At 35.1% G+C, this 18,935-nt stretch overlaps 2 protein-coding genes across 11 annotated transcripts in view; both read left to right on the forward strand.

Moving 5' to 3' along the window:
* The window catches only part of DPH6 (diphthamine biosynthesis 6), a 442,679-nt gene that overhangs the window by 36,275 nt on the left and 387,469 nt on the right, over positions 1 to 18,935 (forward strand). The gene's annotated exons all lie outside the window — the stretch shown is intronic.
* On the forward strand, positions 14,548 to 15,452 carry LOC115845903 (small ribosomal subunit protein uS2-like). Its single transcript, XM_060293587.2, is given in 1 exon segment — positions 14,548 to 15,452. A coding segment is annotated over 1 exon segment (885 nt). The 3' UTR covers positions 15,433 to 15,452.

Here is an 18,935-nt window from a genome sequence, read left to right on the forward strand (position 1 = left end):
TAGTGATAAATGTAGATTACATTACTGAAGACAGTGAAATACAGCTGCTCTGTCTAGTTAGAGCCTGCATGATTTACCCAGACTGTACAAAGAAGCAATGGAGCAGCCACTGCAGACTGTTAGAGGAAATGTCCTGTTTATTCTACATACATGTCTTTTTTTAATTAAAATGTCAGTGATAATTTTATAGCAGTCCTCTAAAAAGAAAATCCTTCTTTAAATTTCTTCAAGGTGGTAGAATGTGAGACAAGATCATTACCACTGCTGAATGAAACCTGAGAAAAAAATAGCATTTTATTATTATTTTACTAATTCAGTTTTCTTTATTATAAGTTGATATTGAAATATGTGCTGAAATTTTTTTATTGTGAGTCTTGCATGAGAGAAATGTGGCAAAAATCTTTGAATATACATTTTATTTAAAAATCTTTTGGAGCTACAAGCAAGGTTTGGGTGGAGCCATAAGTAGTACTGCTTACAAAAAAAGAAGTGTGTATGTATACTGTGGAATTCTCAAGGTGGGTATATCAGGATTAGCTGGGTGGTATTTCCTCCTCAGCTCCATCACTGGGTTGTGATGGGGAATAATATGTTGTCAGTGTTTGGAGACCAAAAAGAGGTTGATAGCCCTTGTTACACTGTATATTTTCACCTTTTACTTTAATTATGACCAATGATATCTTCATAATTACATATAGTTCAGAAAACCAAGGTTTTATGTAACAAGAAATGTTGGGGATTTCTTTGTTTCCAAGGGCTGAGTGGGGACTCTGGAGTCAGACTTGTCTGTGTTCCAGGCTCTACCACATGCTAGCTGTATGACCTTGGTTTAGTTAATTTCTCTAGCTTTCACATTTATAAAGTGGGGCCTTCACATTTGTAAAGTAGGGCTAGTGATAGTACCTACATCATAGGATTGTCATGAGCATTAATGGGACAGTAAAATAGATCATAAAGGAAGCCTCAATAAATGTTAACTATTACATTATTATCATTATTATTATTATTTTTAGTCACTAAGTATTATGCTTCTTTTGCATTAGAGTGGTAGAGCATTGCTCATAGTTAACTAACTTAAGATCATTGTTATCTGTCCTGGTTTATCTGTTGATCTGGTCCTTAGAGCAGTTAACCATGCTCTTCTGTGTCTTCAGGCATAGTGTAGTAGAAATTCTGCTACTCCTTATTTTGTCTTTAATTGTCTTTCCTCTTTGTGCTTCAGATATCAGTTTCTTTGACGTTGGTGAATATGATGTCAAAGCTTATGCATTTCACTATGTGTGTTTTTGACTTTGCTTTAGCTTGATATTGCTGGAATGAATTGAATATTTTCCAGGGTTCAGTTTTTCTAAAGGGTCTTGCAGTTGCCACCTACTAAAATCTTATTAACTGGAAAAGCTTTGTAGACAGAAAATGGTCACATCAGTAGAATTTGAAAAGTTTATATGAGAAAACAATGTGAGGAGGAATTCTTCACATGATTTCATTCTGTATGCTTTTTTCTTTGAGCTTCAGTAAGGTGATAAATGCAAGAGGTGCAAAGATAGGAAGTCACATACTATATAACCATTATTCATAATGTTTACACATGCTCTGTGAGTTGTAGAACATTAACATACGTTTATTTTTTCTCTTGTTTTTTTTTCTAGGTTTTTTTTTTTCTAGTTGCTAGAGATGTAGATGATTTAAGGCATAGTGCCTGTCTCAAGGACTTAGCACTTTGAGTTTTAAGGGAAAAAGTTACTGCTATGTATTCATCAGAATTATTATTTGTGATGAAATCTTTGCTCTTTTAAAAATATTCTATGTTTCTTGTAGTGTACCTTTGTTGCATGAGTTTGCATTCATCCTTCCTTGTCTGGCCATTGTCACTGAGTTTCTCCTAAGAGTCCTGTGGTCTTTAAGGCTCAGTATTGCTCCATCTAAGCCTGTTTGTGGATTATACTTACGAATCTTGATTTAGCTTATAATTTTGATTAATACCTTCAAATAACTTAGTCGTTTATTTTTAACCAATTTAGTCTTAGAGTCTCTAAGCTTCTTCCTTGTCCTGGTCCTCCACAATGGAGAGTGGATAATTACATGTTAACAGTTTTTCAGTGCTTCCACCACAGTACTAGTTTTGCCAAAGTGAAGTGTGATTTTGTTCTAAATTAGGTCAGACTTCCAATTCAGTGTATCCTGAGGTCATTAATTAGACACTTCTTACTGTTTTAAATTAGTTGCTTTGGAAAGCCAGAAACCACCTCTCCGCTTTATTTATGGAAGCATCATCATATTAATTTCAGATATTCTTTAGGGTTGTCATAGACTAGTTTCTATCAAAGACTAGGTAATTTATACATTAATTTTAGGTTAATATCAAGGGGCCTTGTTTTCAGGTGGAGTTCTCGAACCTTTATGCTCAGGTAGAAATTTTGTCTTCAGCTTTGAGTAGCTTGATTTCTCCTTCATGCTATTGAGCATATATAGTTTCTTCTCAGACTGTCACTTGTGTATATTTTAGACAAAACAGTGATGTATAATAGGTAAAACTAATCTAGTTTGTGAAGATTTCACAGAGTTATAAGATGCCAAACTTATGTTGATGCTTTCTGTATACTTTATGGTTATTTGATAATTACTGATTCCCTACTGTGTATAAAATCAGTGCGTTCACTGAATTCCCTGTTTTATATAATGGATTTAGTGTGACTACTCTTTACTCCATGTTTTTATTGATTTGGAATCAACAGATCAATCAAGCAATCTGAAATGAAAATGATTATGAAGCATTTACAGTCAAGAAAAGTTTAAGGGAAAACACAGTAAGTTACAGCTTACTGTTACTAATTAACATAGTAGCTAAAATATTGTTTTATAAAAGACATAGCTTGTGGATTGTACACATTTCAGTATATAATTTTTATCACCTGGACAGTTTAAAGTTGTGTTTTAACTGTGTTTTGTAAAAGAAATGAAAACAGCAGTCTTTGTATCTGTCAACTTCATAGAAAACAAAATGAGGTTCTAGAAATTTGTTTTGTTATTATTTAATAGTAACTAGTTTCTTTCCTTGTATTCAGTCCAAGATTTGGAATAAACATTCTAAAACTAAGTGTTATTATAATTTATTTTCTTAACTTATTTACTTAAACTATTTGGTACTTTTGTAGAGTAAAAAATCACATTGGCATTGATGATATATATCCCCTTTGCTTTCTTTGTCCAATTATTAGATTCTAATAGATCTGACTTTTCTACATTCTTTTTTTCTATTTTTTTTGTTTTTTTGCTTAACTGTTTCATCTGTCTTTTACCTCTCATGTAGTCAGAAGAAAGAGCTTCTTTTTTTCTGACACTAGGTTTTTGGTACTCCTCTTGCAGACACACACACAATTTCTTTATTCAGTGGAATAGCTTCAGTGTAACCTTGCAGTATCCTCACCCTTGTTCTTCATACCTTGTCCTTTATCTAAATTATTACTTAATTTTCTTTGATACTTAAAACAATTGATTCTTAAAGAAAATATATAAAAGTATAAGAAAAGATCTTGCTCAAAATTCATTCAGAGTTAGCATTTTGACATATTTTCCACACCCATATATTTAACACACATACATAGATATACACACACACTTTGTGTGTATAACTTTATACACTGATTTTTTTTAGCTTAAAATATCAGTTTTTCATGTCACTAAAACGTCTTTATGAATATAATTTAATGGCTACTTAATATTCCATCATGTGGCTGTATAATAATTTCCTTAATGATTCCCTAATTTTGTAAATTAGGTTGAATCTAATTTTTACTATAAATAATAGCACTTTGATGTGGGTACATCAATTATTGTCTACATTAAAAAAAATTAATTCCTTAGGATAGATTTTCAGACAAATCTATCCTAAGGAATTAATGGATCAAAGTGTATGATGATTTCTGAAGCCATTGATATATATTGCCTAGTTGACTTCCATAAATAATAAACCTGTTTATGCAAATATTATTTATATTTGGAAATTTTAAGTCTTTATTTAATAAGTATCTGAAACCTCAACTTGGAATCCTGTTTTTACAGTTCCTGGCATTTGGTGAATACAAGCTGGGAGTAGCATTCTGCCCATCTTTGACTGCATTGTTTTCTTCGAGCAAAACCAGAGATATGTATTAGGGAAGCTCAGTCATGAAATGCAAGATATAGGGTGATTTTTTTTCCCCTATTATTGTGAGAAGTGAGTCTCCAGTGATTTAATGGAGCTACATTCCATAGATGGTCAGCTGCAAAGTGAGCTGAATCTTACTACACTGTATACTATTAATGTGCCATGTGGATGAATACAGATACAGATATGTATACAGATATATATATATATACACATATATATTATTTTTTAAACAGGTATAATATAACATTAATTATAATTCATTTTTCTCCAGTAAGTTCTGTTTTCTGATTAACCATTATGTTCTCCTGGATATCAACTGGTATATTTTCTATTGGTATCATTAAGTTTGGCAGTATTTATAAATGATTTCTAATTTTCTCTCGTTAAATAAATGATAAAATATTGGATTAATCATGGTAGATTAATCGTTTTAGGTGTGTATATATATATATATATGTTTAAAAGTCAAATGTAACATTTTAGGTAAACTTCACACTCTGCAAATTATTACTGCAGGTTTAAGCCATTACTTTATGTCCAATAGAAAATATCTGTTTCTCTTTTTTTTTGAGCTTGTGTTATTAATGTTAGCTATTTTATGATGTCATTAAGAACAATCAAAACTATAGTGCTACTATTTTGAATTTAGTTTCTTAGTATAGTAATAACAACAGTAAGAATAGTACGTTCATTTGTAAGAATAAAACAAATAATGTTTATTTTATGGTAACTATTTCTAAATGATTATTTAGACTTTGGAAAAAGAATATTAAATCACCTTTTTAGTGTTTTAATTACCTTGTGCTGTTGGTCTCTTTACTTACTCAGAAGTAATCTTTCCATGTTTACTTGTATTGTTTAATACAATTAGGGAATACTGGTTTCTGTCACAAATTTTGCTTTTAATGCTTATTTCTTGGTAGTTTCTTGTTACTGAGATGAAAAGTATTCCCATCACACTGTCTTGGGCATGTAAAAGAGGGAGTGTGCGGTATTGTGGTTGAGAAGGGGCATTGCTGCTCTTCTCCAAGTTGCTGGGTTCTCACTTTTTGGCCCTAAATACATCTACATATATACCCTATGTACACTCTTACGGTTCCATTCTCTCCCTTTTATTTTTTTCTCTCACTCTTAATCTACCTTTCCTTTCTGTCTTCCTCTTTCACCTGTCTCACATGTCTGTGCATGCACACACACATATAAGTGAATTTTCAAGTATTAAAAACAAAGATTGCAGGATCTAGATCTAATTTAATTACTTAAGTTTTGCTAACATTTCCTCCCTGTTTTTCATTATTTAAATTGTGGTCATCTGTAATATTATGTGTTTTTATGAGTACAGGCTGTTCTGTTCTTCACTGTTTTATGTCTCTCAATGCAGAATAAATGGTGGAACTAGAAAAACTTAGACCAGAGCTTCTCAGTGCAGATGAATCATCTGGGAGTCTTATTAAAAATTCATGTTCTGATTCAGTTGGCCTGGGTAGAGCCTGAGATTTTTCTAACAAGTGCCCAGGTGATGCCATTGCTACTGGTCTGAGGCCACACTTAGAAATGTGAGGTTTTAGATGGGTTCTCTGCTGAGAGTACCATTCATTTAGAACAGGAATATTTGAGTTTAAAAGTCACTTTCTTCACACATTAGCTATAAAAGTCTAATATCTCCAAGGATAGGGAGGTACTTTCTTTTAAATCATAATTTGCCGTGTTTCTACAGTTGTTCTGTAATTTAGGCAATTGTAAAGCAGGTGATTTAAAATATCCATGAATCTTGGATCTTCTGTGATGTTTCATATACAGCTTCCCTAGTTTAGTTTGCTACCTAGTGTAGACTAATGAAGATATGTATCAAGGTTTATTTTTGATGATTAGATTTACGGTATATCATCTCCCACTGATATCTGAAATTTTTTCTGCTGGGAGGTTTGGGAGTGAAGGTTAGGGGTGGGGAATTGGGATCAGGCATGGAGGCTCTAGTGTAGATGAGAATTAGGTTACTGTAGGGAAATGCTTTTATTCTTTTTCATCCCTATGGTTATCACTAGGAGAATCACGGACAACTGGATTGAAATGAATTACCTGTTAAAAGTGAGAAAACCACCCAGTACATATGCAAGAGTTTTTTTCCTGTTACACTTTTGAATAAGATGTCTTTTAACTAAAGAGATCCACACAGCTTCCTGTACAAAAGCCAGCAGCTTCTAGCAATAAAGATGTTTCAGAACTGATGGGCTGATCTTATAAAGGAGATGATATGGCCAAGTTTTTCAGATTGGCCCATTATTTGCAGTCCAGTAGTCAAATGTGGCTACCATCGAAACACCTGCATCTTTGAAGCTGGTAATTGTCGAGTATCTTGGTTTACAACATTGTTGAGGAAAATGATCAAATTACATAATGCGGTTGGTTTCTGAGGTGGCAGAAGCCATGTACTCTATTATAAACTCCAAGGAAGGAAGGTGGGAAGCCTTTCCCTTGCCAATAAGCACTGCACTTGAAATTAATTGTATTTTAATATATAACAAAAAAGATTTCATCCAGCATGGATTTTGCTTTTTCAGCCCTTTTCAAACATTATTTTAGAACTAGGTACAACATTTAAGTTATATTTTCAACCTTACGTGTCTGTGTACTTTCAGTGAATATAGATTGCCTTTTCTTTAGTCAGCCTACATTTAAAAAGCTTATGTTTTGCCATAATACAGTAGAATTATTTGTGGTAATGTTACAGGTCTCTAAACTGCATGAACATTATCCTGCTGTTTTATTGTTTTATAATGTAAAAGTAAATGCAAGCATTAAGAAATGTGCAGTGCTGTCAGGCTCCTTCAGAATTTAAGAAAATTGCCCCAACTATTGAAGAACTGAAAATAATCTTTCAGGTTGCAAAGAGCAGTTGTTATAATATTGCCTAGCATTTTGCTTTCTTTTTACTCTAACCATGGTGGTGATTTGAGTCAATGCTGAAGAAACTCAGATTTTATTTGATTTCAGCAAACTGCTCTTGCCTTCTAAGAATTACCTATAAAATAGCATAGTTAAAAATAGGAAGAAAATACAGGACTCATTCTTAACTCTGCACAAGCCTAAACAGTAAATGTGTTTCTTGTAATAGTAAAAATTTTGCAACCCTACTTCTTCATCCAATTTGTGAATTTGATATAATAGCCACAAATAGTATGTGTTAATCACAAAACTGTGAAATTATGTTGCAGTGCAAGCTCTTCATAAAAATGAAGCAAACATACAAACAAAATCTTAAAGCCATACCGTACAGAAAAGTTCTTATTAAGCATTTTGGATTTTTAAAATGTAAGGATGGAGATATTCCTTATGGTTTTAGCCTTTTGTCCTATCTGTTTTAAAATATTTCCATTTAAATGCAGATTTTGATTTTCCATCTGGGAGTAGGTAGAAGCCATTCTATTACACTACTAAAAGAATAATCCACTTTAACACAACATTTCTCCCTAAAGGGATGGTCTTTTCTAGTCGTAAGGTATTATTTTTCTCAGAATGATATTAACATTCATGATGTAGCGATTTTATCTTGATTTGAAAGATGTTTTGTTCTGGCAGTGAAAGGGATTAGAAGAATGTCCTTTGTATCCTGTTGCTAAAAAAATAGCCTTACCTTGCTCAAGATTAGGTATTAGTGATTTTCAAAGTGTTTTGGGGTGGGTGTATGATTTATATTTTTATAACATAAAGTAAGTCTAGTGAAATGGAAATCGCCAGCTTCATTTAATTGAATTCTTAAACGTTGGGTTGTACAAATATACATATTTTTAATAGATCAAGAAGCATGTTTGAAAATTTCTAAACCTGTTAGAACATTTTTTTGCTTTCATTTTCTTTATGCCTTGTGAAGAAGCCTTTGGGGTACATAAGAAAAGTGTTAGAGCAACTAGTTACAACATTCAGTGCCATAGATATGTTGGTTTTGCCTCACCTAAATTTATTAAACCTTTAAGATAAAGAGGGATTACATTAATTAAATGGAATGTCTCAGAAGAAGAAAGGCTCTGAAGGCCTCTCTGCTATTTGTTGGGTAAAGTCTTGGCGTGCAGAATGTAGCTATCCAAGGCTTAAAGCATGTTGGGACCCTGTGTGGGATGCCAGTGCCATGCCCCTAGGCACGCTGTCATTCAGCCGCAGATTAATTAACCAGAGGCTGCAGAACCTCATGCTTTCAGTCAGCCCATTCTTGAGGCAGAAAATACAAGGTTTTTAAAACCTTGAACATTCAAAAAAGTTTTTATTTCCTTAACAAAATCAGAGTGTATAGTGACAGTTTTTCTGGGAATAGTTTTATTATACATATATAAATATATATGTGTGTATATATATGTATATATACATATTTATAATTTTTGTCTCTTTGCACCAATGAGTGATTTAAATGGATTAAAATTTTTTTAGTCCATGCAGAGGATGATGTGTATAGCCTCCAAAGAGAGGATTTTTCTAGTGTCACTGTGCATCTTTAAAACTTCCTAATTAATGACTTATTAAATCACAGTGAGTAGTGAGCTCTTAATTATGATTAAGACTTATGAAGTTTCAATAGAGTCAACCTAAAAAAAATACATTCATATATCTGAGTGATCACAAACGATACATTCACATTTTCATTAAGGCCATTTTTTATCTTCAGCAAGGACATTTCCATTCATACATGCATAGAAAGTATTTTGAGGTGAATGAAGATTTTTACACTGTAGTGTTTTGTTTACACAACACAGTTTTAAAAATAACTTTTAAAATAACTGTTTTAAAAATAACTTAACATCTTATCTGTATATTCATCTATAGAAATGAGTACATTAAATTTGAAATGAGCCTTTATTTCCCTTGTCCATTTAGCTTGTTTTATAATTATATTAGGCATTATTAATAGCTTATGGGTAAAATATTAATAACTAACTATTTTCTAAATATAGAGCAAGGTCTGTGTTGATAAGATAATGTTTCATTTGTACCTTAAAGTTAGGAAAGAATAAGGCATGTTTTCATTTTTATTTTTTAGCTGTGAAGAATACGACTCCCTCTCCCGCCCTGCAACCTTTTTTCCCTTACACTGTCAATTTTTTAGCGTTCTCACTGGAATTTATTTTGTTGTAGTAAATAAAAGACAAGTCATTATTAAACAGATTTTTCTGTTAATTCAATGTATGATTACCCTTTGCCATAGGTACTTTTAAGGGCTTTTATCCAAAATAAAATTCATTAAAAATGCAATTAGAAAAATCTATTGTTAATGACTGCTTGAGTGACTGGCTCATAATTGGCTCATTACAATAAAAAAGCCACTGTTTAAAAATCTTGACAATGAGATACAGTACAGAGTGAACACTTCATTGTAAGGCCCTGTATGATTACAAGATCCTGAAGGTGAAGCAGAGAAGCATGCATATCTGAGACTCCAGCAGAACTTTCTCTTTTACACCGGTACAGTGAGTTTAGGTCGTGACCTAGCATGGGCTGTCAAAGTAGGAGCCCCTCTTATTTACAGTGTCCCACACTGAAGAGTAAACTTAGGTAATATATTCCACTTAAATGCTAGCATTCAGACTCCTCTTTGTTTCCCTTCCCCAGAAATCTTTTCAGTTGACTTAGATTACCAAGTCGTAATCAGGAAATCTTTAGTTCTGTTGGGGCTAAACTAACAAAGACAATATTGTCATACAAGCCATCATTATTACCTGCCCTTTTGTTAACGCAGGAAAGCTTGCAAATAGCTCTTTTTTAAGCTCCAGAATTTTTGTTGAAGCATTCCTAGAGATGTTTTTGTTCTAGTATTTTGGTGATTTAATATTTGCGTTAGATTATTTTTAATTAATTAATTTTAATTCATTTAATTTTTAGGCCATAAATTGCAGGTAAGATAAAAATACAGACTTGGTGATGCAGGAAGGAAAGTAAACTGTACATGATAAGGTTTTTCCTTAACAAATTAGTTTTATTTCTCTTTTTGTGTCTTGAGCTTGACATACTGTGGTTTTAATAATGAACTTGCAATGTCAAACATCAGCTGTTCTTTGCGGAGTATCAAATTTTAAAATACTGACAAGTATAAATAAGAATGATCATTAAATCTCTGCTTAGAGTTCCACCTATAAGGCAAAAATCGTAAGTTCCAACAGTAGTTTAAAGGGCTTCTTTAATGAGCCCTATATTTCCAAAATGCTCTTCCTGTTGGAGGCTAGAAAAACAGTAAAAGTTTTAAAGACTGCCGACTCCTGCTTTTGTTTAGTCTACAACAGCAATATTAATGTTGCTTTTGTGTTCTGGTGAGTGACTTAGGTGTAATTTTTCATTATATGTATTAAAAGTTGAATTATTTTGAACTTTGAACTTTAGACCAGCCCATGTGTGAACCTTAGTGTATAAACAAGGCAGTAACTTCAGGATCAGAATCACTCAAGACCACTCATATTATTAAATGCAATCCAAGAATGTTGACGTTAGAATTTAATATAAATTAGGAAAAAACTCTCAGTGAGATACTCAGTAGTTTTTAAAGAAATAAGACACATTTAATTGACTTCATTGTAGCTTAAGTAACTAAACTGCTCTGAGTATTTCATCATTGCTCTGTTTGTGCTACTTTGCATTTCTCTCATCACCTTATTTTGTAACCTTTGCATTTTTATTTTTCTTTTTCTCAATAGAATTAAGAGGAACCGCCTGCAGAGGAAACCACCGTTTAAAACATGGTGGAAACCACATTGCTTTCCGGTTGCATTTTTCTTTAAAGATCTACTTAAGGCAGTTTACCTCTACTCTTAAAATCAAAAACTGTACCATGAATTTCCCCCACTTAAGGCTGAGTGAGACAGCTTCAATCTACCTCACACTTATATGCAGTTGGGCATGTAAGCTGATGCCTTTGTGATTTATAAGTGTAATTTAGTAAACCATTTAGTAAATGCCATGGTGTGTCATACCAGTGCCAAAATATTTTATACATGTAGGAATTAGAGTAGCGGGAAAAACTATTGAGACTAAAACTTCAGTGTTTGTTTGGTTCATGTGGATATCTTGTAATATTTATAATGTGATGGCTATTCATGATCAAGTTTTGTGGCTTGGAGACAGGCCTAACATTTCTGACTTCTTCTTGCCTTTATGTATTTTACTGTTTACTTAAAGATTGCTTGTGTAGATGGTAGAGTTCTTTGTTCACTGGAACTTCAAGGAAGAGTCTATACTTGTATTACTATTTAAACAAAAATATTCTCTGCATATTGCTAGGTTTTTAGCCATTTTATAGGCAAATAATTACTAATTAAGATTATGATGTCTCTTATGATATATTCATTTATCTTCCCATGTCCAGAGCACATTGATTTTGAATAGTAAAGGCGAGCTACATCTATTCATTTATCAAATGTATTCTGAGTGACTGCTGTGTTCTGGGTACTGGATACAAATATCAGTAAGAGAATGTCCCAGTTCTCTAAGAGCTCATAGTCTGTATTACTAATGACAGAAAAATATTATATTGTGATGATAGAGTTGGGTTTTTTTTTACAAGTATTTTGGGAATGTAGAAGTAGGAGAGAGAGATTAGCTTTACCTGGGGAAGGTGCAGGATGGGTGGTTTGGAAAATACAGATGAGTAATGATTCATCAAGAGAGAATGAAAAGTGACTTCCCAAACTGAGAGAACATTCTATGTGCAGCAGAAGATGTGACAAAGCATGGTACATACTTCTCAGAGTTTGATGATTAGAGGATATGTGTAAGTAATTGCAGGAGTAGAAGTGAGAAGGTAATTTTGGAGCAGGTTATGAAGAGTCTTGTGTGCCTTGCTGAAGAGTTTGGAGACCCTGTTTTGTAGGTGATGGAGAGTCATTGAAGGTTTGTAAGTTAAAAACCATAATGGATAGATTTGTTTTTGTAGCAGTGTAGAGGAAGCATAGGGAGAAAAGAGATGGAGTCTAGGTCTTTCGAATATATTGAAATCAAGGTATCTCAAAATAGGAAGTAATGAAACTAAATAGGGAAAAATCAAGACTGGATAGATTGATGGTAGTGATTATTAGTGTATAATTAATAATCAAAGTCATGTGAGTAAATATCCTTACCCAGGGGATGAAGTGTTGCATAGTGGGAAAGAACTGGGCTCTGGTACCTGGTTTCTCAGTTACTGCTTACTAGCTATGTGACTTTGGGCAAGTCACTTAGCCTCTTTGTGCCTCAGTTTACTTTTCCATAAAATGGAAATAAATACTGCCTACCTTATAGAGTTGTGATGAGGACTGAATAAGTTAATGTTGTGTTAATTATTATTATTAATGTTATGCTATTATTTAGAATTGAGAGTCGGGTTTTTTTTTTTTTTCCCATGAAGTGATTTGATAAGGAGGAAAAAATGGCTAATCAGTAGAAGGAACGCATTTTATAAGATAAGAGAGATTGGGATGTGTTTATAAGTTAAGAAAAAGTAGTCAATAGAGAGGAAGTTATTGAAGACAAGTGACTGAATGAGATCCAGGAAGATACGGAGGTGATGGTGTGAAGAGCACAGGATTGTGGGTTAGCTCTGGACAGAAGAATATTGATATGTTTAGAAAGGAGAAATGGAATGATAAAGGACTATGTGTCCTTTGCTATTTTTTTTTCTGTGGTCTTGGAGGCAAGACCATTTACCTCAAGTGGGTGGAGATGATGGAAGTAATTAAGGGATTTGAGGAGAATTTTAAACATTTGGAATGATCCCTTTGGAGAAAAGAAAAGAGGACTGATTGCCAAACTGCCCAGAGTCCATGTGTGGTTAGAAATCAGAAATTTGAAAAGGAGATAGTTTTTAAAATTTAACTTTCACTTAAGTTGAAAAGAATTAGGGATGTTTGGTAAGTAAGATCACTTTTAAGGAAGCAGATTACTTATGTACTTATATCAAAGGTAAGTAGTAAATATAATTTATTATGGAATATATAACTAAAGCATTCCAGAAACCATAGCAGATAGCAATTGCTAAGTAAAATTTCTATGAGAATAATCTTCCATACTTCAGAAGGGAGAATACAGCATTAGTATGAACTTAAATGAATACAGCTGCTGAAAGATTCTGTTTTCTGGGCAACAAACAACAGATGATACAGTCACTTTATGATGGTCACTTAACTATGTCAGTGATGAAAGAATCACATACCAGAAAACAGTTCATAGATTCAAACAAATATAGTCCTCCCTTTCTAGTATTAATAATGATCCTAAATAGAAATAGGTGCCTAAACTGCCTTCTTAAGTGAATTAAAAACAAAATGAGGGGCTTCCCTGGTGGCACAGTGGTTGAGAGTCTGCCTGCTGATGCAGGGGACACGGGTTCATGCCCCGGTCTGGGAAGATCCCACATGCCGTGGAGCGGCTGGGCCCGTGAGCCATAGCCGCTGAGCCTGCGCGTCCAGAGCCTGTGCTCCGCAATGGGAGAGGCCACAACAGTGAGAGGCCCACGTACCGCAAAAAAAAAAACAAAACAAAATGAAAGAGAGATATCTACAAATAAGTTAAATAAATGTCTGCATAACAGTCTAGTGTTGCAATTTTTCTATATTATGTATAAATTGCTTCAAGAGTTATTCCAAGTAGCTTTTTTATTTTTCAAATATTCCTCTTTAAATGTTTATCCTATATTTAATTTATAAAACAGTAGTCTCATTTTTAATAATTGAGAATAACCTTTAAAATATTGTCACTTAGTTTACATTAATTTATACTACAAAGGATGAATAAATATCCCAATGTCAACTACTTACTGTTCTTTAACTGCTGAGAAATGGACAGCTTATAGTTTGGATTCACCAATAGAAAACAAACAAACTGAATGGGCAATTATTTGTCAATAGGAGAACAGTGGTTGGAAATAGTAATGTAGAGATTCTGGTGGTATTTTGTTTCCTATCACTCTGGTGGCTATTTAATGCTTAATTTTTCTTTTTCTTTTTTAACTTTAGAATGAGGAAAATTTTAAGCATGTATAAAAGTAGAGAGAATAGCATTATGAATCCCCATATAGCTGTCTCCCAAATTCAATAATTTCCCACTCATGGAATGCTTCATATAAAGTATACAGATTCATATGATGTCTTGGTGCCAGTATAATTAGCTGTATCTTAATTATAAATATAGAAAACTGCAGAGCAGCATTTAAAATTGTCAATTTGCATAAAAAGACTTTGAAGGAGTAAGTTTTTCCTCTGAATGAGCATTTTAAAGCCATTGTTTTTATTGTTTTCCAGTTAGGAAAATTAAAGCATCATAGTTCTAGATTATTTATCAAATGAGAGATTGAAGTCAAGAATATTTGCCACGGCTTTCCGCACCAGATAAGGGTCAATACGGCTTTGTTCTGGATTCCCATCACAACTTAAAGGGAAACTTTAACAATGTCTGGAGCCCTTGATGTCCTGCAAATGGAGGAGGATGTCCTCAAATTCCTTGTAGTAGGAACCCACTTAGGTGGCACCAACCTTGACTTCCAAATGGAACAGTACATCTACAAAAGGAAAAGTGATGGCATCTACATCATAAATCTGAAGAGAACCTGGGAGAAGCTTCTGTTGGCAGCTCGTGCCATTGTTGCCATTGAAAGCCCAGCTGATGTCAGTGTCATATCCTCCAGGAATACTGGCTAGCGAGCTGTGCTGAAGTTTGCTGCTGCCACTGGAGCCACTCCTACTGTTGGCCGCTTCACTCCTGGAACCTTCACGAACCAGATCCAGGCAGCCTTCCGGGAGCCAAGACTTCTGGTGGTTACTGATCCCAGGGCTGACCACCAGCCTCTCACAGAGGCCTCTTACGTTAACCTGCCTACCATTGCTCTGTGTAACAGAGACTCTCCTCTGCGGTATGTGGACATTGCCATCCCATGTAACAACAAGGGAGCTCACTCAGTGGGTCTGATGTGGTGGATGCTTGCCTGGGAAGTTCTGCGCATGCGTGGCACCGTCTCCCGTGAACACCCATGGGAGGTCATGCCTGATCTCTACTTCTGCAGAGATCCTGAAGAGATTGAAAAGGAAGAGCAGGCGGCAGCTGAGAAGGCTGTGGCCAAGGAGGAATTTCAAGGTGAATGGACTGCTCCAGCTCCTGAGTTCACTGCTACTCAGCCTGAGGTGGCGGACTGGTCTGAGGGTGTGCAGGTGCCCTGTGTGTCTATTCAGCAGTTCACCACTGAAGACTGGAGTGCTCAGCCTGCTACTGAAGACTGGTCTGCAGCTCCCACTGCTCAGGCCACTGAGTGGGTAGGAACAACCACTGAGTGGTCTTGAACTGTTCTTCCACAGACTTTAAAATGGAAATAGGTTGATGGAAAATAAACAGTTTCTAAAAAAAAAAAAAAAAAAAAAAGAATATTTGCTACCTAGGTGTAAGGATTGAACTGAACTTGAGAATATTCCATGCTAAACCTAAATTGGATGGGTTAAGGTCTGGCTTAAGAATGTCTTTGACCCATTGTGTAGTCCTTTTTACCTTGATTAGGAATTCTCTGAGAACTATTTTAAAATATAGCCACCCTTAAAAGAATATGAACAAAATTAAAATCAGAATGACTTCCTACTTTTTCTCTAGAAGATAAATGTAAAAACTTGAGTTTCGGAAGTTTCTTAATGAAGGAACAAAAGTACGATCAGGGGGGCTTCCCTGGTGCCGCAGTGGTTGAGAGTCCGCCTGCCGATGCAGGGGACACGGGTTCGTGCCCCGGTCGAAGATCCCACATGCCACGGAGCGCCTAGGTCCGTGAGCCATGGCTGCTGAGCCTGCGCGTCCGGAGCCTGTGCTCCACAGCGGGAGAGGCCACAACAGTGAGAGGCCTGCGTACTGCAAAAAAAAAAAAGTATGATCAGAGTTTTATTTTAGGGTTAACTTTTCAGGAACATATTTACTCTGTTTATTAAAAAAACAAAGAAACAAACAACTAGACTGACTCTCCAGTACACAAATCAACTCAATGGTTCCTAAAATGTTTTCTCTGTGTAAAACAGAGACCGAGCCTTCGTTTTTCACTAGGAAGTTGAAGAAAAGTTGTAATGTGCAACTAACTTTTCTATGTTTTTTATCTTTTATGTGAAACATTATGAATATTTCGAGGAAGAATTACACTTGTTAGAAATTGACCCATTTAGCAGTTTAGAGGACTAATTGAGTTTTTGACTAAGCTGAATACTCATGCTAACAGGAAGGCTGCTCTGGCATCCATGAGAGTCACTTTGCTGAAAAGTGAAAAAACAAGCTAAGAGGCCATGGTTTTCAACAGAAAGTGATATAACCATGAAAGGAAGCTTCTAATGTTTTTCCATATCTTAGGTTGTTATTATTATTGTCGTTGATTGTCATTATGAAATTAGGGGAAATATCTTTTGGAAAGAGGACGGGCAATGAGAGAGGGAAAAAAGGGAAGAAATACACGGACAGTCGTTTGAATGGAGAAATTCGTATAATGCGTAAATCAAACTAAGCCCCATTTTATTTAACGTTAAAAATTATCATGAAAAGAGAGTACATGTTAAAATCTGCTGGCTTGCAGTTTATTCCTAGTAGAAACAAAATGCTGGACAATACCAGATTTGAGTAGGCATGGTGCCTTGTTCATATTTGGGTACCCCAGTTATTTGTTAAATGAATAAGTAAATGCCAGTGAACAAAGCAGTGGAAGTTTAGCCTTCATGTGAACAAGTATGTAGTAAAATAACCTACACTGCTTGTAGAATGATAGGTTGAGTTATTATTTAAATCACAACAAGGACCCCCAAATCAATATATGCTTGTTAATAAAAATAGCCCTAGCACTCTCATTCTCCTTGATCACTAGATTACATTGCCAGCAGATGCAGTTCTGAGAAAAGGTAGTGAATATCAGATTAAATTGACTTGGATCATGTTGAGCTTCTTGTTAGTATGCTGAAAACATTTGCAAGGTGGAGAGTATAGCCATCAGTGATCTATTCATTGACTGTAGCAATATGATTTGACTCATAGAAGGTATAAGATTCAGGACTGAGAATAGGAAGCTTCTAATCAAGAGAGAGCCCATCACTGACTTCCTAACCATCAGCATTATATGGAGTGGTTATGATACTGATTATGTTGTGGCATACACTGATACATTCATTAGCCTGGAAAATAGAGGACTTAAAGGATAGGACCAAAAACTGTCCTCATATTCATGATAGGGGTGAACCTAGAAAAATATGACAACTTCCTTAAAATTATTAACTTTACCTCTTATCTCATCAACTTCTTAACCTCTTTGCCCAGTGGAAAACAAGCCACATTACAGTCTGTGACCTTGTTGACATTCAGAAGACTGAATGGTTGCTTTAGCAAGCTGGTTGTTATGGGTATGTTATTGCAGGAACCTATTCCTGCTTCTTTCTATTGACACTGCTGCAGCTGTTGGCAAAGTACTTTCTGAGTTAAATGGGAAGCTCGCCATCATGACACCTCTGCACCTATGCCCACCAGGCACACCTGTCAAATACACAGTGGTCAGAAAGTAATGGAACAAGCATCTGCTAGACCCACAAACTTGTGATTTTCCTTTGCTGCTGTGACTAGTTATTCTCTTTAATACTTAAACAAGTTCAGTTATTGATAAAATGATTTTGGCTATGACAAACATGCTATTCACATTAGGACCCTGGGGCCTCTATCCCTATAGCAGTAGCCGGCAGACCATCTCTCTTAACTCTTCCCTCGTTATCTTCCCTTTCCTCCTCAAACACACAGTGGAATAATTACTATTTCACATCTAAACCTTTTCCCAGATTTCCATGGACGTAGGTTCGGGGCCAGAGATATTCTTGTATTCTGTGTCATTAGTAAAATTTGATAGGTTGGAACAGAGGAGGTACACATATCAGCCTAAAATGCATTTGTAATCAAAAGGTAAGTTAAGTCTTACAATCATCAGAAAAATAACTTGTGGGGGGAAAGGAAGGGAAGGGAGGGAGGGAAGGAGAGATGGGGAGAGAAAGAAAGAGACGGAGGAAGGGAGGAGGGGAGAGAGGATTCTGCCTTGGTGTAAGTTCTATAAGTCCTGCACTTAGACTGTTTCATTTGGTTCTGGTTGTAGTATCTCAAGAGAAATTTTGTCAAGAGCAAAGGGAATTGGAAAGGAGTATGAGAAGGAAGAACAAGGTCATTCTATATTTAGTGTTCTAGAACTGGCAAGAGACAAATTTAGGAAAATAGAAAAGTATAGAGTGGCTTTCTCAGGGAAGAGCAAACTACTGGAACTTGCTACTCTGAGAGCTACAACATTGTGGGAATGGTTAAATAAGTTATTCCCATGGGATATCCCATTAAATATCCCAATGGGATAGTTCAGTGCTAAAGCCTATATATTAACACATAAAAATGCATATGATTTAACGAGATAGAAAATTACACGTATACTTTGACAACATCTATGTAAAAACAACTGTATGAATTGAGACTAAAAGGGAAGATCAAAAGATCAAATTGTATTGACTCCCACAGTAGGCAGGCCCATTCCTAGCAACAGTGAAGCCTGTACTTAACCACTGGTGGCCATTTCTTAACTGTACTTCCTGGGAAGTGGGGAAATGTGGGATGAGGTGAGGGGAATGAGTAGAAAATTTCTAAATAACTAACCTTATGCTTTGATAACCATGTGACAACCTGTGCAAAATATCTGTGTCTTATGGTAGACAAGGAATAAGAGGATTCTCTAATTTTCTCCCAAGAGGTGATTTTATTTTTAAAAGTGAGAGTTGGGAGAAAGGAGTGAATGCGGGATGGGGAAGAGAGA

This window comes from Globicephala melas, chromosome 2, assembly GCF_963455315.2.
Source record: "Globicephala melas chromosome 2, mGloMel1.2, whole genome shotgun sequence".
NCBI lineage: Eukaryota > Metazoa > Chordata > Mammalia > Artiodactyla > Delphinidae > Globicephala > Globicephala melas.